General features: G+C 34.9%; 1 protein-coding gene across 1 annotated transcript in view; it reads right to left on the bottom strand.

The window, feature by feature from the left end:
- The window catches only part of ASCC3 (activating signal cointegrator 1 complex subunit 3), a 312,984-nt gene that overhangs the window by 235,143 nt on the left and 53,771 nt on the right, over positions 1-24,070 (bottom strand). The window contains exons 6-8 of the mRNA XM_058660479.1: positions 19,317-19,521; positions 18,675-18,816; positions 17,984-18,109 (exon numbers count right to left, since the gene is read on the bottom strand). Coding sequence (XP_058516462.1) covers positions 17,984-18,109; positions 18,675-18,816; positions 19,317-19,521 — 473 coding nt within the window. The remainder of the gene's footprint in view (positions 1-17,983; positions 18,110-18,674; positions 18,817-19,316; positions 19,522-24,070) is intronic.

Raw genomic sequence — 24,070 nt, 5'->3', positions numbered from 1 at the left:
TAGTTCTGCCAAATTTGTTTCATGCTTTGTCAAACCAATGGTCACAAATATTAAACTACTGCAGTATCAGTTATCTGTGGTTACTCTTAAAATTTACCACAACCAGTGAAATGACCTCCAAAAGTCAGAGATCTGAGATATCTCCTCTGCAAAAGATGCAGAGCACATGGTATAAAAATCAACAGGGCTCTTCACCTGACTTGAACAGTACTCTTAACTCTGACCTTAGTAATAAAAATCTTTTAAAAATATGAATTAATTATACGAAGATGAGGCCTAGAGAAGTAATACTTTTACCTCACTCAAGCCCATATCGCTAATACTGACATAGATGGGATCTGAATTGTTTCTCTTAAATAAAAAGGACTATCATCTTTCTGTCTCTCCTTCTCTATATAAACCTGCCTTTCCAATAAAAATTTTCAAAAAAAAATTTTAAATGAAATAACTGTTGATTAAAAAAAAAAGCAAAAGATATGTCCTCAGAAAATACAACAGTATTTTTACAATCACTAGAGGGCTCTGGAAACCTAAAATTGTATTTGTAAGCTGTTTGAAGTAGATGACTGACTACATTGTGCATAAGATATTTTGTTTTAAATGATGTTCAAATACATTCAATTTGTTCTTTATGCTAATAGAAAATTAAAAGAAAATTTGATACTTAAATTGTATTGAAAATGTCTTAAGTTCAAAAAAGATAAAAGGAAGAAGAGTGTTGTTACATCAAAACTCCTCATTTGGGGCCCGGGGCAAGAGCATAGCAGCTAAAGTCCTCGCCTTGAACATGCCAGGATCCCATGTGGGCGCCGGTTCTAATCCCGGCAGCCTCACTTCCTATCCAGCTCCCTGATTGTGGCCTGGGAATGCAGTCGAGGATGGCCTAAAGTCTTGGGACCCTGCACCCACGTGGGAGACCTGGAAGAAGCTCCTGGCTTCTGATTGGCACAGCTTCAGCCTTTCCAGCCGCTTGGGGAGTGAATCATCAGATGGAAGATCTTCCTCTCTTCCTCCTCTCTGTATATCTGCCTTTCCAACAAAAATAAATCTTAAAAAAAAACCTCCTTTTTTACTCAATTAACTTTACATAGTACAAATATTGAATGTTTTATTTATACTTCATACATATACTATTAGGCGCTTACATGAACCTAACAATTACTGCTTATCAATTGTCAGTATTTTTCTAAGTGAAACATATGTATTGACTTTATACATTAACCAATATTAAAAGTTGAACTGAAATTATTTTTCAAAGTATGTTGGTTAGCATTTGCTTCTAAACAGAAAGCTGAGTGGCTGATGGATCGTTTGAATGAACTGTGGAACTATGGTCCATACAGCTAGTCATTCTAAATACAGATTTTACCTTTTAATTAGTTTTTACTTCTAAATATAATCAGCAGATCAAAACCAAGTTTGGTCTTGCAAGTTTCATCCTAAATCTACTTATCCACATAGATTTTAAATTCACTAGACTACTATTTTACAGAAATAACACAACTAATTTATAGAATCCTATTACAAATGTATGTGTAGAAGTTTCCCATATGAAACAGTGGCTATGTACAACATTTCGAAGTGCACAATATATTTTTAAAAAGATTTCAAATTATGAAATTTGCAAGAACATACAATAAGTACAGAGTAACTGCTTACATTAATCATTTGCAAGTTACTGTGCCACTTAACATCTAATATTAATCAGGTATCAAAACAGATCCAAACATCTGTTGTCCCTTTCAATTTAGCGTATAAATCACAAAGTAAAATTTAAGATATTCTGAGAGTAGATATTTAAGTTTCAGCATTTAAGAAATAATTACGTAGATGCATATGAAAGTAATTTTTAAGTTTATTTTCCCTATTTTTATGTAGCATATGATTTAGGATCAAAATTTCAGAACTAGAGATGGTAGTAACTCAGGACATTCAGTCCAATCTCTGTGAGCTTCAATCTCTGGAATGCCAGCTCTAGAAATCCTAACTGTACACCATAGTCTACTTAAAAAAAAATTACAGGATGAAAAATAAAACTACTTACATGAATATCATAATTAATTTGTAAGTTTTCAGTCGATGATTAGATAATTTTCTTTTAGATAACTAGATATGATTTCGCTTAAAGGTATTTGACTACTTATTACTTTGTGTTTATATGTGTGTATACAAAATTATTTTCATTAATCACTTTAAAATGGATAACTATGGACCTTACTAACAAAATATATTTAAGCAATTGGATTTTTCGTTCACAACTGCCACTGAAATCCACTGATTCATTTTGTAAGTATTTACTGAATGCCTCCCCTAAGCACCATAAATTGTTTAAACAGTCAAAAAAGTAGACAGTCATTTGCTGTCATGCAGTTTACTTCCTGGTGAGAATAGAAGACAAAAAGATTACATTTTAACTAATGAACAAACAAATGTCGTCAAATATTCAAGCAGAAAATTTTCATGGATTGTGATATAGGGAAGAAAGAGATACAGCAGCTACTTCAAATTAGTTTTCTGGAAAGGTGCCTCCAGAGAGGTGACCTCAATGGAGAATAAAATGACAAGAAGCAGACCAATGAAACAAATTGAAAAGTACAGCACAATCTAGGCAGAATGAAGATCTAAAATGAGATCACTAAGTCAGGACTAAGTTTATATGTTCAAAGAGCTATTGAGAGATTACACTGACCGCGCAAGTGGTCAGTCAAGAAATGGGAAATGGAGATAGGAAGCATATTATGGTGCCAGAGTCGTAGGTCACAGTAAGGTTTCGATTTTTATTTTCAATATAATGAAAATCTCTGCAAGATTTTACATAAGGAATTCTACAATATGCCTCATATTTTTAAAATGGTATCTGGCTATCCTAAGGAAATAAATTAGGGAATGTCTGAAAACTGCAGCAGTAGTACAGGTGAAGGATGATGCTGATTTATAACAGAATCAAAGCGGTAGAAATGGAGGTAAGAAGCATAGGCTATATATTTCACACATAGCCAATGGATTTGAAGGTGATTTAAATGTAAGAGGACAGAAATAAAGGAATGGGATAAATCAAATATAATTTTTTCTTGTGTATACAGATGGAAGTTTTTCTGATATGAAGTAGAGAAAAAAAGTGAACTTTCTGAGGGGCTGACTATATAGTCAAGCAAAACATTAAACAAGCACTCGCACCTGAATTTAGAGGGCAATGCCAAGGTCAGAGAGTTTTCTAACATTAATTTTAAAGATGTCTCCTATTGTACTAGATTAGGTGAGCAACAGGAAAACTTTGGGCTCTGGTAACTCCTGCCTGCCTGAAACTGTTGGTACTGCGTGGCTCTCAATCTGACTGGAGGATGAGAGCTTAAAAACCCCTGACTTCACTCAGTGGCTCCTGGAAAATAGTGGGAGCTGCTGTCACCAAGGATGAGACATAAAGACTCCTCCTAACATCCTACACTTGGGTCCAGTGCGATTTCTCCCTTACTCCACAACAAGAGAGTTCTCCCATCTGCTCACTCCTCAACTGACATTAATAGACTGAGCTGATCTAAAGCCAGAAGCCAGGAGCTTCTTTCCAGTCTCCCATACGCATGTAGATGCTGAAGGACCTGAACCTTCCCCACTCCAGCCCATGCTTTCCCAGGCCATAAGCAGGGAGCTGGATGGAAAGTGGAGGAGCTGCAACGCAAACTGGTACCCACATGGGATCTCGGCCCTTGCAAGGTAAGGATTTAGACATTGAGACACTGCGTCAGGCCCTGCTTATATTTTTTTATATATGATTAACACTGTGTGAATATTCAAAAATTCAGTTCAAAATAATTATTCAAGTAAGGCAACTGAGTAACAATGTCACATATATAAGTAAGCACAAACACTATTCACAATAAGCAACAGACACAGAATATTTAAAAATAGGGGATTAGAGTTAGTAATGCATGACATATTAGACCAAACAGTGGTCAAAACAATGAAGATATTAGCTTGTGTTTCTTTTATATAAGAAAATTGTTTCTAAAGGGAATAGAAGCAATCTCATAAAAATAAATAAAACATTAATTATAAATACAACATACAAATTTAAATAATAAACTTTAAAGATGGGATGATAAAAGAAATTCTGATCTTATAAATTTACATATCATTTCACAAATTACCTTTTGGATAGTGAATATATTTTAAAATTAGCACCATAAAAAGACTTCTAGTCAGATGAAAATGTTTATCTTAAAAATAAACAAAACAATAAAGGCCCATTCTATATTTTCTACTTAATACATTAAAATAACCTATTTCACTTCCATATAGATATACTTAATGCTTTAATAGAAGTACAAAATAACTGATTCCTCTGTTTCCATTATGTATCATACAAAGAGACCTATATCTTCATGGAACAGCAAATTTTTAATATGCATTCTGCTTTAGAAATGGAATGAAAACTACTGAATTCTTTTAATTAAAAGACATGAAATACAGTGTAAGGCCATGGTACATTTTCTTTTCCTTGAAAAGCCATGCATTTTCACGTTTCATGATAATAAATCATTGTGAAGCATGCAATCTGGAAAAAGGAAATTAAGTCTTAGTAACAAAACACCTCCAGAGAATAATCTACTATTAAATCTTCTAAGGAAGTGAGATTGTAAGGTTTTGCGAAAATCAAGTAAACAGCTATTTTCTAAAATGAAAGTGAGCTTTTTATAATACCAAGAAACCAATAAGATACCCCAGCCAACATAATTAGATCACAGTGCATAATCCATAATTCTTTCATACTACTTAACAATGCATTTACACCATCTAAGATACCAAAACAGAATTAATGTGTCTCTGAGGATCCATTTCAAAACAATTCTCTCACTTAAAAAAATCCATCTAAGGATTAAAAAAAAGTCCGCTAAACAAACAGGCCTTCTAAATATACTTACTCCTTGATGACAAATGATAAACAAGTGGTTAGTGCCTTAAAACATGTACACACATACACATGAGAGAGAGAAAGAGAGAGAGACAGAGAGACAGAGAGAGAGAGAGAAACAGAGTAATAGTAACAGAAATACCTGGTTGACTAAGAACTTAAAGGTAAGAGAAATCCCAATTAGAAAGGAGTAACCACTTGTGAGAAGATAGGACGCTGGCCTTATTCCCAGAAGAGGCACAGCTTGCATTTAGGCGAGGAATAATGCAAACAAAATTCTCTAGAGCAGTTTTAAAAGAAATGAAACTCTGGCTGCAGAATCATAATAAGCATCATTGACAAACCATGTGGATTGTACATTTAGGTTTATATCACATTCTCAGCAGTAACTCGATTTCTCAGATACTACTCTGAAATACCTTTACCAAGATGCATTGCAAACTGTCACATAGCTCACCTGGCAGCAGCAAAAAAAAAAAAAAAAAAAAAAAAAAAAAAAAAAATAGTTTAACCCATGTTGTGGGTTTAAGTTTGCTAGGCACAGTGCACTTGTCTTGAAGCAGAACCACCATAATAACTGGGAGCTGGTATCACACCGCAGTGCTAATGCAAGTAAAACTGGAAGCTGAGATTATATTATTTTGAAGAGATGAACTCATATTGGCTGTTTGCATACTGTAAGTTTCCTTCACTGTAAGTTTCCTTTCAGGATGTCATTCTATGAGTTGTAGTTCAGATTTATAGATTAAAATTATTTAACTGGTCTAACAGACAGTCTATGGAATCCTAAATTGCAGGATTTGCCTTCTGATAAGCAGCTGCACTTTTACTCATGGCAGAAGCAGAAATAAAAAAATAAAACAGAAGCATAAGAGTCTGTCAACTTCTCTCGAGTCCCAGAATGAAAATGTCACTTTCAGTTTCTTGGCTGATATTTAGGGTAATAATCGGTTTCAGCTCTGATTTTAACCTTTACATTACTTGCACTAGCTTGCCCAAAATCTTTAAAAAGGGTAATGCGTTTAGACATTCATAATAGTTAACTTCACAAAATGTTATCCATAGTAATTTATGGGCAATTTCCTAATTAAAAAATTTCATAGTATACATGACTTTAACTTTCCAGAAAAAAATAAATCCAAGATGTTATTTAAAATACACATCTCCTTAAACAAGAAAACTCATCAGAATTGCTTTTGAAGATAACAGACTACACATCTTGCATTTAATCTAACAATATTTGATTATATTATGATTCCAGGTCAGTAACTTTTAATGCAAAGAACTACATAACAAAAAAACATGTAAAATATACAAGACAGCACTAGGGACCTGCTTGTGATGATCAGTTCTGTATACTGATGTGTGCAGTTATGTTTACTTCTAGGTTCAGTAATACATCCATATTAATTTTCTGAAGAATTGGAACTGTAGAAATAGCTAACCTGATACTATTAAAAATACTCCAATAAGTGAAATGCCCAAATTAAGTAATTTTTAAATAATTCCTTGTATGGAAATGAGTTTGCATCACTACTTGAATGAGACATTAGGTGAGTAAAACAGCAAATATTGTTATCAAATCTTCTGCTCTCTTAAAAAAATTCTAATGTTTCATTTTAAAGTCAATCTTCACTTTTTTTTATAAAATGCCGTACAGAGCTCCTGCTGTAGAACATATAAACAATAATTTTATATCAGAGTTCTTGATTTTGCAACACTTGTTTTTGAAGTCAGTTTACAACAATTTTCAACAAGAGGAAAAAGAAAAATATCAAAATGCGTATAGTAATATTTTTATGAGAAAGGGTAAAGTATAATTTCTAAAATAAAATTGCCATAAAAGCTAATGCATTATCTCATCAGTAGCAGGCTGAAATATGGAATGCAACTTCTGAAGGCTGCTGGTCCTATTTTGGATGAAATCTGATAAGAGAATTATCATTTCTATTCAGTAACCGATTGAATGTAAAAGGCAGAATCATAAAAATATATCTATTTATACATAATGTATATATATTGTTACAATTAAATGTAAAAGGTAAAATCACAAAATTTATATACATACATAACAATGAAGAAAAACCCTAATGATGATACATAAAGCAAAACATTCTCGTTATAACAAAAAAGTAAAGTTAAAACATATATTTTCTCAGTAATTTGCTTTTGCTGAGAAAAAAGTAAATTTTATGAAATAAATCCATAAATGGATTTAAAAGTTAAAAAACACACACACTTAAAATAAATAGAGCTGTCATTATAAGAAAGCAAGTCATCTAGTTAAATACAAGACAAATGATTTAACCAGAAACTTTACCAGAAAATGACAAGTGTATGACAAGATGTACAACACATAAATTGTTGGGGAAATGCAAATTAAAATCATAATGGTATACAACTACACATCAATGTACAATGTCTAATATGAAAAAGATTCACAACATCATGTGCTAACAGGAAAAAATCAATCACTGGAACAAAAATTGTTAATAAAAATACATAATGGTCCATTCATTTTGAAAACAGTTTGCTAGTTTTGTATAAACACATACTTAGGATACGATTTAGCAAACCCAATCCCTAGCTATTTACACTAAGGAAAAGAAAAGAAAAAAATGTCTTTATAGGAGTTTAATTCTTAATTTCAGCAAAATCTGGAAATAAAAGTACTTCAAGCAAAGAACACATCCACAAAATGGAGTAATTTCAGTCATCAAGAAGCACACACTGATAGAGGGAACAATGTGGATGAATCACAAATGTTATGGGCTAAATGACAAAAACCAGATTCAAAACACTCATGCTACATACTCACACAAATAAATTATATCGCTATAAACCATTACATAAGATACTTCTAAGACATTTATAAGAGATTTTAGAAAAGTTAAGACCTTATAGGAAATGAACAAACTAGTAGTTTGTAATGACTGTGTGTAGCCAGGTGCAATTCAGTACAATGAGGCAGTAGGAACTTTGACATGATGAAAATGTTCTAGCTTTTTTTTTTTGTTATATTGATACTTACATGATTACCCTGTTTGTTGGAAAGTATAGCACTGGATTACAAAAGGTTTACTTGGCAGTAAATTATACCTTAATATACATGGCTTTAAAAAGACACCAAGAGGGGCCCGGCGGCGTGGCCTAGCAGCTAAAGTCCTCGCCTTGAACGCCCCGGGATCCTATATGGGCGCCGGTTCTAGTCCCGGCAGCTCCACTTTCCATCCAGTTCTCTGCTTGTGGCCTGGGAAAGCAGGAGAGGACGGCCCAAAGCTTTGGGACTCTGCACCCGCGTTGGAGACCTGGAGGAGGTTCCTGGTTCCCAGCTTCGGATTGGCGTGTACCGGCCTGTTGCGGCTCGCTTGGGGAGTGAAACATCGGATGGAAGATCTTCCTCTCTGTCTCTCCTCCTCTCTGTATATCCGGCTTTCCAATAATAATAAAATCTTTAAAAAAAAAAAAGACATCAAGAAAAAATAAAAAATAAATCTTAACAAAAACTGGGAAAGAGGAGGGAGAAGGAGTAAGCAAGAGGGGAAGACAATTTGCATTTATTATTGATCACCTCACTTTTATATTTAAGGACACAAAGTATAAATCCAGTTGACTGGATCTGTGAGTCTCTGACACCTGAGGCTCACAAGATGGTGTTCTAAATTGAACCCACAACATAAAATAAGAGAAGGATCTAAACATAAACTGCTGAAGAGCACTTTGCCTGAAGACGTGCTGAGAACAGGATGTGGTTAAGAACTTGCATTTTTTAATATATTTGTTACTCAATACCATGTCAACTAACTCCATAATGTTGTAAATTGATGTTGATGTTATGTTGTGGCTTTTAATTGATCAGGATGATATTCTGCCAGCTCTGCTTTCAGACCAGAGATGGTCTCCCCAAGAAACTATTGAATTCATCTGGACAATAAGATGCTGGACTCTATGCTTGCAATGAAAGAATCTTGACTGAATTTGAACTGTAATACTGCAACAAGGTGGAGAAATCCACCACAGGGGTAGGGGATGGGAAGGGGTGGGAAGAATACCAGAGCCTATGAGACAGTGTCACATAATGCAATGCAATCCATAAAAAATAATATTTAAAAAAAAAACAGATTAGAAAAAACAACCAAGAAATTTAAGGGCAGAAGTTATGAAAGTTATGCAATAAAACTTAATGTTGTGTTGAGTACTTAAGAACGCATTAAGAGTTCTTAACACATTCATTCCCTGATACCTTTAAAATGATCCAAAATGTCATAACTGCATTCCAATAATTGAAATTTATTCAGAATGCTGTAGAACTGGCTGACACTGTAAAACAAATCATAGCGTGTTTAGCTGTCCTCTTTTGATACATGCACCACTGGAACAAATGTAAACTTTTCTTACCTAAAACTCTTGCTTTCAGGACTTACATGAGATTAAGTAAAATGATGCAAAATAAAGTACTTCATGGATTTCACATGATTTATTACAGAAGCGCAAGTTCTTTTGCCTTATCTGCGTTAGCTTAACGATATCTTCTTTCCACAATATCCATCTTTGAGGAATTTATAAGTTATTTATGCAAAAAACAATTCCATATATGAATAATTCCTTGCTACATGATTCTAAATGTACCAAGATTCACAAGCAAAACTCAGCTATCAATGTAAGAAACGAAGCAAAGCAGCAGTTTACATAAGTATCCCTCAAGCTGGAAATTTACAGATCACCTAAACTGTATCAGACACTGCTATACATTTTCTGTGTGATAATGTATTCAACTGTCAAAATAAATGGGCTGAGGGAGAACTAAAACTCAGAGATATTATGTAACTTGATCCATATTACAAAATGTGTAAACCGTGAAGATGGGGATTTAATATCATTTATTTCTGCCCAGCCAGATAACAACTTCCTTAAAGGTAGGTTGCAGCTCTCAGTCTCCCAGGTATCCACCATCCCTCTCAGCACAATGCGTGGTATCACTCATAAGCTCCAGAAATGATTACTGATGACTGATAACCAAATCACACATATTTTGAGTCGATTAACAAAAAGATAACTACAAACACCAAGTCAGTCCATAGAAAATTCTTTTGCTTTTTGCCAAAGGCCTGTGTAACCCCCAGCATGCAGATTGTAGATATTCTGTAAGATATGAACTAAATTCATTTCTAAAGCAATTTAAAATTCTCACATTACAAATTACATAAATCTAATTTTAAGATTTCTGAAAACACTCAAGTTCTAACGTTATCATTATAGGACAGCTCAATCTGTCTTTAAGCTTTTAATCTTCTCTATTCAAATACTCTGCTATAAAAATCAATAAATGTGGGTTGTTAAGAAAGTTATTTTGGTTGATTACTTTATTCCTACTTAGAGCCAGATGTTAGTTATAACTCTGTCTATAGTTTAGCAGGTACTTTTGAAGCAGGTGGTGCCCTTTCCTAGTTAGCTATTTGCAAGTGATCCCAGAAGGCTGTTTGGTACTACAATCCCAAGAAGGTTTAAGGCATACAGATAAAGTTCTTTCTTTAGAAGAGAAAAACTACAAAGTGATATCTAGGCATTTCATGTTTTTGAAAGACACTGTTCTTTCCTACAAGTAAACATTTCATTTTAATCACATAATTTAGGTAAGTTCTAGGAGTCAGAGACAATCTTATTTTTCTTATAGTTTCCTATTTCTACAATTGATCAAACTTTTACACATGAACCATTTGATAACTCCCAAAACAAAAGCTTATACATCACCAAAGGTTTGCTACTCACATGTAACACACTCAGTTTATTAAAACACCTGATTCCTGAGGTTGGTATTGAGTCATAGCAAGTAAAGCTGCACCCAGATACGCCGGCATCCCAAATGGGTGTGGGATTTCTGTCCCAGATGTTCCACTTCTGATCCAGCTTGCTGCTAAAGGTCTAGGAGAAGCAGGGGAGTTGGTCCAAGTACTTGAGTCTCTGCCACCCATGTGGGAAACCTGGAAAAAGCTCCTGGCTGTTGGCTTTGGCCTGGCCTAGGGGTGAGGAGGCAATTGGTGGATAGGACATTTTTCTTTCCCTGTCTCTCCTTCCAACCTTACCTTTCAAATAAATAAATATGTATTTTGAAAAAGCTACTCAATCCCCTTTGAGAATAAACTTAAAAAATTTTAAAGGTTTTCGTTAGTGTTTCCATAGTAATACTTTAAATAACTTTAATACATAATAGTTTATTTCCTGATAGTTGTCAGCTTTTTATATCAAAAATTAATTTTCAAGACTCAGAAAAAACATAATTTTCAGGACAGCTCAAGTCTACCCATGAAATTAGGAACTGTTCACTACTCTGTATACATAATAGCAGCTCTATTTAACAAAAGCAATTGTGAAATTCCTTACTAATGTTTCATATGAAGCCCATATCAAGTAGTCAAGAAGGAACTCAAGTCTTCTGCTCTATATGAAGTCTCCAAGAACAGCTACAACCTGAACTGATTCCCTTGCTGTCTAATGTAGGATTACACTGTATTGGATTTTGTACTTAATGCATTCCAAAGTATATGACTGATAAATAATTCACAAAGATGTCTTCCCATGTCTCCAATGTCTCCATGTCTCACTGAAGCCAGAAAAGCTCATTGTATTTCCCTCTGATTTTTCAATTATCTAATAATATCTGCAAATTACAGGTGTATGAAAAATGTAAAAGCCTCTTTTCATCCTTACTTTTTTAGACACTGATATTAGATATTGATATTAGGCATTAAATTAAACAAGAAAATAGACAATATTTTTCAAAGAAAGCTGTTGTCTACATCAGGATTCTGAAGTAAAACTGAAAATTTTCAAGGGAATTAAATGTAGGCACAGAGAAGTTTACCTTAAAAAAAAAATCACAATTAGATTGACTACAGACTTCCAGACTTCTCAAAAAAAAAAAAAGCAAAACTATAATACATTAATATATGTAAAGTAGAATGTTACAGAATAATGTCTTTAATGTACTAAGAAAAAAAATAACTGAACTCAGAATTGTATTACAAGCAAAGATATATCTCAAGAATGATAAAATAACAGCAATGCCAAACAGAAATTCAACAATAAGAATGTCAGAACATCAGAGCACTGATATAAAGAAAAATCCAAATAACTACTGATTGTAAATTAATAACAATATTTTTATGGAAAATATAAGCTGGTTTTGATGTAAAAAAAATCTCAAAAACAATGCACAGGTTTTATTCATAATACAAATTTTTCATGAATACTTTAAATGTATTTGTTTAATTACACATACTTCCTATTGTACATAATGTTTTATATTCATGAGAATTCAAAAAATAATAGTCATCGGACCTGGCATGGTAGCCTCGTGGCTAAAGTCCTTGCCTTGTATGTATCAGAATCCTATATGGGTGCCGTTCATATCCCAGCTGCTCCAGTTCCCTTCCAACTCTGCTTGTGGCCTGGGAAAGCAGAAGAGGATGTCCCAAAGCCTTGGGACCCTGAACCTATTAGGGAGACTCAGAAGAAGCTCCTGGCTCCTGGCTTTGGATCATCAGTTCAGCACTGGTCCTTAAGGCCCCACTTGGGGAGTGAAGCAATGGATAGAAGATCTTTTTCTCTCTCTCCTTCTCTCTGAAATCTGACTTTCCAAAAAAGTTAAATAAGCCTTAAGAAAAAGAAAATGATATTCATACATACACAAGAAAGAATGGAAGTTTTATAAAAAAGTTTTTTTTAAAAGATTTATTTATTTTTATTACAAAGTCAGATATACAGAGAGGAGAGACAGAGAGGAAGATCTTCCGTCCAATGACTCACTCCCCAAGTGACCAAAACGGCCGGTGCTGCGCCAATCCGAAGCTGGGAACCAGGAACCTCTTCCGGGTCTACCATGCTGGTGCAGTGTCCCAAAGTCTTGGGCTGTCCTTGACTGCTTTCCCAGGCCACAAGCAGGGAGCTGGATGGGAAGTGGAGCTGCTGGGATTAGAACCGGTGCCCATATAGGATCTGGGCACATTCAAGGCGAGGATTTTAACTGCTAGGCCACGCTGCCAGGCCTAGAAAACTTTTAATAGATCAAATCTAATTTCTAAAAATATCAGAAATGTCATCAACTGAATTTCTAAATGAATTAGTGAATTTACATTTACCAAGCATTCAGTTCCGCAATTACTGATTTTCATGACTTTTGAAACAATATCCTACTAATTTAGTTACTCGTACTTTGCTTTTATCAAATTTCAGAAAAATAACTTTTTGCTATGACACCGACCTATCAGTGAATCCAAAGACACTGAAATTAAGAATAAATTGTTTGAATCCTCAGAGCGTGCACCACACTGGGGACCCTGGGTTGAAATTGGGGGGCTGTTGCCCCACCTTTGGGTATTGGGGCCATCAGAACGCTGGGTATGGCTTCTAGAAACAGGAAGAAGAAATAGAAAATTGGGAAACAATGATCACACCCACTTTTCCCAAACCCTCGATCCTTCTCACCATGATCAACTATGTAAACATCACCAAAAACTACACACACACACACACAAATATATCTCCCATTCTGAAGTAACTACTCAAAAATCTTGTAAATAACTAAAGTGCCATTACTCTGGTTACTTTTTGTGTAAATAAAGTGAAACTAAATTTGTTAATGCAACACGTGTAGTTTATAATGAAACCAGTAATGTGGAAAAATGTGGAAAAATGCATACACTAGACAAAAAGGACTGAGTAACTCAAATTGAAGATGTGAGTTTAACAATCTAATAAATCTGGCACTTCAAAATCCCTAGCTCAGGTTTTGAATTGAATTTATTTCTCTAAGAAAAGGAGATTAGAGGCTGAAAAGAACCGTAAAATCCTTATAACCTCTAAATCAAGTTACGTACTCTGAGTTACATGGATTAATTTAAAGGAATTTCCCTAGACACATGGTTTGAAACATAAACTGTATATTTGTTCTGATTTGATTGTGTCACTCATGTTGAGCATATATGTTAACAAAAGGTACTGGAATGTTCAAAAAAATGACATTTAGGGATTCTGAAAGTGCATTAGAGTTTATGCTGGAATTATTAAAAGCATGTTTTGTATAAGTAAGAAGAATGATCGGTATCAGGAGTACAAAACCCTTGAGAAATTGGAAAAGAAAATCTAAATAGAAAATAACTACATTAGGAGTTATCTTCAGGGACATAATAAATGATTGTGAGTCACTAGATGTGAGATGGAAATCTGGAGATGACAGGAATAATTAATAAATATAAATTATGTCAAAACATGAAAACAAAGAACTTCAGTTTATAATCTGGTGTTTTGTTTTACAATATAAACTTTCGAAGTAGAGAAACTCACATAAATTCTAAAGGAATGAAGCAGGAAATGGAGTTAATAATTATTAGCCCATCATGATCTAACAAAATCCCTAAACTTTTAACAGATCCTTCACTGTTCATCACAGTATTTCATTTCGTTTTCTTTTTCCAACCTAAAGCATCACATAAAGAAAATAGGAAACTATCACAAGTTAAAAGGTGTGTTGGTCCAACTCCCTCTGAAGACTCCTAATAGCTAACTGCATCTGTATGTAAGACATTATGAAAGGAATGGAAAAAGTCTTGTTTTCACAGTTAAAAATTACCACAGTAAAAAAAATGTATTAGGAAAACAGAAAATCAAGAGGAGTAGATCCCACTAACTGCCTTGACAGGATACACACTAGAGGAGGTAGTGCTGCAGGCTTCTAGTGAAAACATTTTCTATACTGTGTATGAATGTCCCTCACAACGAAGACTTAAAACCTCAATAACACTGCTGTTGAACACATTCCCCCCCCCAATTAAGACAGAAATTCCTGTGATGCTGAAAATATTCTGTAAGATCTGTTTATTTGAAAAGAAAAATTAGAAACAAAGGGACACAGAGATCTTCTACCTGTTGGTTTATTCCCTGTTGGCCAAGGTGGGCCAGGTCCAACTCAGATGCTTCATCAGGGTTGCCCACACAGGTGGCATGGGCCCTAGCACTTTGGACATTTTCTGCTGCTCTTCTCAAGATGTTAGCAATGGAGCTGGATCAGAAGTGGAGCAGCTGTGACATGAATGTGCACCTTTACAGGATGCGGTAGTCACACACAGTGGGTTTACCACAACGCCAGTCCCATAAATAGAAACTTTAATTCAATGCAGTTGAATTTATACGAAGCTAGTGACTGCTTTATAGAACAGCACAGAAGTTCTCAAAAAAGACGATTAATTTTCTTGCTGATGGTCCTCTCCTTTTATTTCCAAGGTTTCCATCCAAACAGAACAGTGTTTCTCAATCTGAATGTGTGTTCATACATTTTTTTTTACTTGTAAAATACATTATTGAGATCCAATGATTTTCAATGCTGAGAGTGAGAGAATGAACCTCTCCCATCTACAAAGAATGTTCATATTTGGATGGATTTTTTCATTGCCTCCCCTTACCCTGCATTTCTCCCTCCAAAATGTTCCCATGTCTATAAAGGATACAGTACAACACCATGTATACAAAAATTTAGCTCTGAACAATATTATATCCTTGGCTTCACATTTATGCTAATTCTCATCTTATAAAGGCTTTAAAATATAGTCCCTTTAGTATTTCAGTAAACTATTTCATAATAAAAAGCATTACACATTTTATACAAAATACCACTCTTGAGAAAGAATATTTGTACATTATGTAACATTTAGTAAACTATTAAAACATTCCTCTAATATGCAACTAATAAAAACTGTGAGGTGGGTACTTTTCTGGTATAATAAAACATCTGCTCCCAAACATACTTTGTATTATTAGTGATAATAACTTCCATTCAGCAACTGAGGAAAGAAAACACTATTCACATACCCCAAGAGCATAAGACACAAAAGCATCAAAGTACGTATCTACACATACTATTTTTTAAAGAATTCAGTTACGATGTATCTACATAACAGTATTTACTTTAAGAGTAACTAATTGTTTTAAACCTGTAAATATGTCTTTTACCAATATATGCACACGTGTATATATGGAGAGAGGGAGAGAAAGAATGTTAATTCCTGCCAGATTTTCTCACTGTTATCCCTCCGGGATTTCAACTACATAGGTGTAAGATGAATCATTATTGTCCCTCAGGTAACCTGAGGATTTGTTCTTTTTTTCTCTCTATATATATATTTCAGATTGTACAGTTTTTGTTGACCTACCTTCTAAAATCTTTTCTTCTGCCATCTCTATACTACTGTTAGAAACTTCCAGTCAGTTTTTGAATTCCAGCTCTACAAATTTTTCATACTCAAAGTTTTAGTCCTTGCATCCACAAACACACACTTACAGACTATTTAAAAATGTGTCTCTGGAATGGATATTAAAGTGTCACGGTTTAAGCTACCATATACATCCCATGCAGCTTCTCCATTTCTGATACGGTTCCTGCTAACACTTTCTAGCAGGCAGCAGATGATGGCTCAATGTTTAGGGCCTTTGCAATCCATGTATGAGACCTGCATGCAGTTTTAGGCTGCTGGACTAAGTCTGGCTGTTGCGGATATTTGGAGAGTGGAACAATCAGTTAATTTGCTCTCTATATTATGTTTTTCCTCCTCCAAAAAATAAATTTCCTTATCGCTTATTCAATCATTTTTGGATTATATCCCGCATGTATTAAAGAATCTACAGCTTAGGTGGGGTAATGTTGTTGCATAGCACATTAAACCTCTAACTGCAATGTGGACATTGGTTGGAGATCTGACTATTTTATTCCCCATCCAGCTTCCTGATAATGTACTTGCAACAGCAGTGAAAGATGGCCAGCCCCTGTACTCGTATGGAATATCCAAAAGAAGCTCTGAACTCCTGCTGTGGTTTGCCTCAGCTCCCGCCACTGCAGCCAAGGGGCAAATGATAATAGTGCATAGATTCTCCATCTTTTCCTCTTTCTCCATCACTATGCATTTCAAATACATAACCTCTTAAAAATATAATAAAGATCTACAGATTATTGTTTAATAATTTTTAAAATGACATTGCAGGGGCTCGCACAGTGGTATAGCATCCCATATAGACACGGTTCCCATGTCCTGGGTACTTTACTTCTAATCCAGCTGCCTGCTTATCCCTGGAAAAGCAGTGGAGGATGGGTTAATTTCTTGGGTGCCTTCACTCATGTGTGAGACCCTCCTGGCTCCTGGCTTCGGATCAGCTCAACTCCAGGCACTGTATCCAATTGGAGAGTGAACCAGCAGATAAAAATCTGCTATGGATCTCTTTATTATGCCTTTCAAATAAAAATAAATAAATCTTTTAAAAAAGATTCTGCATAAATAATGTGATTTCTACAAAAAGATATATGTGAACATACATCTTTAATGTATACACATATGAATATACACCAATATGATATAATTTCGTTTTTGTAAAAGAAAATATATATGCAGACCTAGATAGAGAATGGAGTTCATCTGGCTGGCTGCTCTGGGCTGTTCCTTTGCTTGCTTGTTGATATTTCTCAATGACCACATATGGCTTACACATGAAAAAATAGCAGCGATTGCATGTGACGATGAAATAAAGAGACTTTCAATTATACATATTCTTTAAGAAATGTTTCAAAATAAGTCAAATGTGGCAAAATTTTAGTAAGTATTGGATTTAAGTAAAGGGGATATAGATAATACTACTGATGCAACTGTTCACAGGTTTGATAGTAGTCAAATTATAAGGTTCAAGAAAAATAAAATACCTTAGAACTCTCAAAGTATTTGCTTTTATTATAGATTACACATTTGACATATAACTAGGATATAAATACTTTAAAGTATTTTACTTAAGTCAGTTCATATATTTACCAAACTAGCTGAAACAGAAATGAAAACATATACTTGCACAAAACACATTAAAATGATTTATGTACGAAATAGTATATGCATGTTTTTAGTGTGCCTCTTAGTAATCAATCATATATGTCAGTAATATACTAGCCAAATGTTGACTTTGAAAAATAATTTTACAATACAAATCTATTCATAATACGCATCACATGTCAACACCACCAAAGCTATAAAAGACTCATCTCACCTCATCTAAATCTTGGATATAAACTGGCTTTTCTTCAAGCCCAATTGGCATTGGCTCACTATAGGGAATCTTAACTTCCTCACAAAGTTTGTCGTTCTCCCTCTGGATACCTTCTGGTAAAATCATCTATAAAACCAAAAATAAGATGTCAGATAACAAGAAAAAAATGAAACAACTGCTTTGGTGAACATTATTTAATGAACATGGAGAGGGAATATTTTTCTCGTTTTATGACATGGCACTGCTAAATACATTTATCAATCTAAAGAAAATCAAATATATACGAAAAATCATAGAATCACAAAACACTAAAATACGAACCATCTATAACACACAGGTCACAGTACATTGATGAATCTTAATGTATACGTTAATTAGCATTCTTAAAAACAAATCGACTCATTTTACGAGGAAAATGTACAACAAACAGGACAAAATTCAACAGTGATGTGAAAGATAAAAATACAAATTGTAAAACTAATGGAAGGGAGGTGAATAAGTATATTTTTAATAAACATCTGTAATGTGCCACAATTTTGCACTGTTATCCTACTTTCTCTAGTATTTTAAAAATACAATTTAGTATAGTCCAGTCAACTAGACCTAGCCTCAAAAAGGAGCATGTGACAACCTGTGTCATTTCCTCATAGCAGACTTACTATCCCAAAACGCTTCTATCCCAGTAACATACCTTTGCACCAGCAATGAACGCGGATGTTTTCCTAGCTTCAGCCTGGGAATCATAAACATGTGGAAAACGCATTTTTTCAGTGTCTGTGTCTCTCTGTCTGCTCAGAAGCGGTGCATTTCTAGCATTCAGTAGAGCCTGTTCTCTACAAACAGAAAAGCAGCAGGGTGAATATGAAATTCTTACCTTTAAAAGGAAAGCAAATTCTTTCTGTATTACTTTACTATTATACTTCTTCACGTAGTCTTCCATTATAAAAGAAAAGTTAAACTTCCCAAGGAATACACCAGCTATCCTGAAATTCACTGGGTAGCTGAACAGATTATAGCACATGCCTACTATTATTTTTAAATTTATGTAGATGTCATAAATATTAACATGGTGGTAAATGCACTGCACCTAAAAATAGCTTCTATCTATAATCTAAATCTTTCATCCATATGGATATAACCAAGATCATTCTAATTAAGCAATCATTGATTTCTTATCCCAGAAAATTAGGTTTTAATAAAACAAAATTCTGTTCTTGTAAGAAAACATGACTAGAAACAACAATCATCATAATTGCTAAAACTAAACAAAAAATGATGGCAAGTAAAAGTAGTAATTACAACAAAGTATTTTTTAGGGCCTTGCTTTTATTACCTATTTATTCTTAATTCTTTAGGATCAAAGTTCACAAGTCCTTCTGAACCTTCTCCATCGTCCCCAGTCTTTTTTTCTCGTCTGGCAATTCTCTTTTCTTCACGGCGATACTGTTTCATTAATTGTTTTTCTTGTTCAGACTGAATAGTGACTTGGCAGCCATAATTCGGTTTAGCATTTTCTCCTAAAAATTTTTTGCAATTGTCTGTGAATCAAATTTAAGGAACATAATGTTGATAAACCTCAGACATGATTTAATCTTTATAAGAACTCCTTCTCATCAAACCACAAAGTGCTCTACCAATGCATTTTTAAAAAGTTGACACTTTCAATTATTTGTCTTAAGGAAAGCTTTTAACCATAGTTGTAAGTACTCCATAATGGCTTCAGAAAAGCTAGCAATATCTTCCTCCTACTTCCCAAAGCTTAATGCTAACTTTGATGAATTCTTACATACAGCAGGAATCAAACTATACCTATATACACCTATGATAACAATTGAATTGGTAATTAACTTTTAGTGTCAGGAAAAGATTAGGTATAGCATTCAAAATAGTTTTAACATGTATTTTGAGCTAGAGTTAAGTTGTCTATAAAGAGAGAATCACAGATATAAAACAGAATATGTAAAAGTGTGAATACGGGAAGGCGTGGGTTGCCACAGGTTAAAGTCAGTAGTGCATACAAATATCGGGTTTCAAGCCCTGGCTACCCGCTCCACTTCTGAACAAGTTCACTGCTAAGGCATCTGGGAAAAGAGCAGAAAATAGCAAAAGTACTAAGGCCTCTGCCACCTGTGTGGGAAATCCAGCTGAAGTTTTAGGCAATTGGCTTCAGCCTACCCTAGCCCAGACGTGGTGCAAGCCATTATGACATAAACCAGCAGACTGGAGATTTCTCTTTTCTCTTGGTTTGTCTCTCCCTTTCTCTCTTGTTCCTCTAACTCTGACTTTCAAAGAAAAACAAATCTAAAAAAAAAAAACCCTCTCATTTAAAAACATAAACAAATTTAAAAAGTGAATACTGGACATGCTCATGAGAAATTAATGCTAAGGAATGTAAGTGTCAAACTCTAAATTCTTTGGGTGACAAAAACTACATTAATGTCCTTCTCATTCCAAACAAATGTGATAGCAACTAAACCCTAGCATTCATAGTTGTGTTCATTGAACGAAAGAAAATAAAATTACACTTTACCAGTTTTCAATACACTTTATTAAAGAACCATGGGAACAAATTCAAATTTTGTAAGTTTCTAGCAACTTCAACACAACTCTAGGGTTCTCAGGACACTTATTAATAATCAAGCAAACCTGTAGTAAATTTTCAATTGAAATCAAGCTTTTATTATTGTCATTTAGTGCCATATCCATAAATGCAAGAAAATGATGACATAACTTGCATAGAATTTTTGTGAGTAGTTTGAAGAGTGAGTCTAACTTCTGATAGTCACACACTGCAAGCAATCATGTATGTACTTTTTAAGACCATCAGTTAGCTTGTCAATGAACATTTAGATAAGTTGAGAAATTTCATTTTCTTATTTATTACTTAAAATTAGCTGTGTCATGACAAGTCAAAGTTTTTTTTTTTTTTAAGAATTTTGGCTCCCCAGTCAACCTTCCTTAATTCTTATGGGTTTATTAAATATATGTAATGTGAGAGAGAATCAAGATGGCGGAACAGGGTAAGGACACGTTTAAACGGACAGAAAAACATTTGATCAGGATGAAGCAGAGAGGACATATTCCAGGAAATAGCAAAGGACAGAACAACAGCACAGGGGTACCTGGAAACTGACAGACACAGGAAAGCAGTGGACACAACGGTGTGGTGGTGCAGTGACTGATAAATCCAGCAGCTAATCGTAATCAGAACTCCACCAGCAACCAGGTGGGAAGGGACTTTCACTGGGAACTTGGGAGGTAAACCCAAAAACTGTCCGTCCTGCTGGTCCGTTTGATTTGACCAGGAGCAGAGACAAAGCAGCAGATCCCACACAGACAGTATGAGAACAGAGTGGATTTCACAGCTAGGTCAGCCCGCTAAAGCTGAATTGGGCGCCATTTTGCGTAAGGAGGCAAAGGCAAGGGAAATCACTGAGCATACACTGAGCTGGGGGTGAACTCATTTCTGATTCAGTGAACTGCACCAACGTGGCATTCTACAGTACCACCCAAGACAGGTCTGGGTAGCCCTCAGATCTGACAGTTAGCAGATCAAGAACTCTAGTAGGGGCATGTCAGGTGTCATTTAGTACACTGTGGCAATAGCTTTAGGACTGCAGGGGACAAGAGTGAACTGCATATGTGCTGAGCCCATGAGAACTCACTGAGTTCCGTGGATTGCACTGGTCCCGCAAGAAAATAATACCGACTGTGGCATTGTATGGGTCAAAATAGGCCCGTGTGGCACCCAGACCTAACGTCCAACAGGTTCTGGCAAGATAAGTGCCATTAACAACCTAACTATTTAGGACACCTGACGTCTCTCTAATCCTGGGACCTGCTCCAACCGAAACTGGGATAAAGTTTGCAGAGATAACGCTGCAACCTCAGCATTTTATCACAAGAGGTAGAGAGTGGTGAGCCAAGAGTTGGGGCTAAGGAGGTCTTGGTGGAAATCTGACGTAAGAACCCAGACCTGGAACTCGCTGGAGCTTGTGGCACAAGTGGCTGCAAGCGAAGAGTTGTGTACCAACTGCAATAAGCAAAATCACATTATAGACCTGTGGTTGACAGAGCTTAGAAACCTACCCCAAGGAGAAGATTCTGCTAACCAGAAGTACAATGACCAAGAGCAAAAGAAGAGACAAAGGCACAATGAATATTACCAAAAACTCCCCTGCAAAGAAGCAAAACCCTATGACAACCTCAGAATTAACTGAGGAAGACATCAAGAATACGGGGGACATAGAATTCATAACACTCATTTTAAAGCTTCTGATCAAAAATGAGAAGCACATACAAGAGTTCAAAGAATTTAAGGAAGCAATAAAAGAAATCACAGCTGACATATCGAAAATAAAGAACACAGTGGAGCAAATTAAAAGTACAGTGGTGAGTCTAAAAAATAGAATGAAGCAAGCAGAACAAAGAATCTCAGAATTGGCAGATATTTCCTGTCATCAGGGGGAAGCAAACAAAAAGCTGGAAGCAGAGCTGGATCAGGCCAAAATAAGTATTCAAGAATTGAAAGACACTGTTAAGAGGCCAAATATAAGAGTTATGGGAGTCCCAGCAGGTGCAGAAAGAGAAGCTGAGTTTGAAAATGTATTTAATGAAATAATAAAGGAAAATTTCCCTAATCTGGAGAAAGATACTGGGAAACAAGATCCAGGAGGGGCACAGAACTCCCAACAGGCTTGACCAAAAGCGATCTTAACCCAACACACATGATCATCAAGCTCTCTTCAATTGAACATAAGGAAAAGATCCTGAAATGTGCATGTGAAAAAAATCAATTGACATATAAAGGAATGCCAATTAAACTAAAGGAGATCTCTCTCAAAGGAAACTCTACAGCAAGAAAAGAATGGAGTGATATATTCCAGATTCTAACAGAAAACAATTGTCAGCTCAGGATAACATATCCAGCAAAGTTTTCTTTTGTCTTTGAAAATGAAAAAAATGCTTAACCAGTAAAGAAAAGTTAAAAGAATTTGCCTCTTTCAAACCTGCTCTACAAATGATACTTCAAGATGTTCTCTTCACAGAGAAGAGGAATAGCACCTACCAAAACCAAAGGCAAATGGGAAGAACATCCCAGTAAAATGACAATAGAAGACTAAATCAATGAATAACCCATTCCTAAAATGACAGGACCAAAGTACCATCCATACATACTAAACTCTGAATGTAAATGGTTTAAGCTGAATCAAACCTCACAGATTAGTAGACTGGATTAAAAAACAAAACCCATCTATTTATTTCCTAGAAGAGACACACTTCACCAACAAAAATCAGCGGAAACTATATCGCATGAGTTTTGTTGTTTCCTGTTAGCTTCATCTCTTCAAAACTTTCTTCTGATTAAATCATTCAATGACTCATAGGTGATACAGTAGCATCATTTTCTTCAAGAAGGTTCTTGATTTTCATTTCTTCAGCTACACGTTATTCATTCTGTAGCATGTTATTTAACTTCATGATGTTGTTAATTTCTTTTTTCTCCCTGGTGTTGATTTTGTTTTGTGGCTCTTCATTTAAGGCCATGTATAGTAGCTGTGTAAGAGACTGTAGTATCTAGTAACATGTCATTTAACTTCATGACAGTGTAAATTTCTATTTTTCTTTCTATTGTTGATTTTGTATTACGATTTTTCATTTAAGGGGATGTACAGTAGTGTGAAATGGAGACTAACATCCAGATGTGAAGATACAATGTAGTATGCATTTCTACTTCCAAAGATGGACTTACAATGAAACTGTTCACTCTATCCTGACAATAGGATGCTGGACTCTCTGCCATTGTACATGCCCACAATGATGGACATATGATTGTGTATGAAGAGCTATATTTTATTAATGATATAGAGGAACTAGGTGGGGTGAGGGAATTGGAGAGGGGATAAGGGAATGCCAGCAGCCTATGGAACTGTATCATAAAATGATAATAATAATAATAATAATAATAATAATAATAATAAAATTTAAATAAATAAATAAATAAGTGTAATGAATGACACAGAAAGTGTTCAATTTACTGCATCTGCTAACTGCACTGCAGGAAGCAGAGGAAAGTCATTCTTTCTA

Source organism: Ochotona princeps, chromosome 1 (genome assembly GCF_030435755.1).
Source record: "Ochotona princeps isolate mOchPri1 chromosome 1, mOchPri1.hap1, whole genome shotgun sequence".
Lineage (NCBI taxonomy): Eukaryota > Metazoa > Chordata > Mammalia > Lagomorpha > Ochotonidae > Ochotona > Ochotona princeps.
This window is presented reverse-complemented; position numbering and strand designations above follow the sequence as displayed.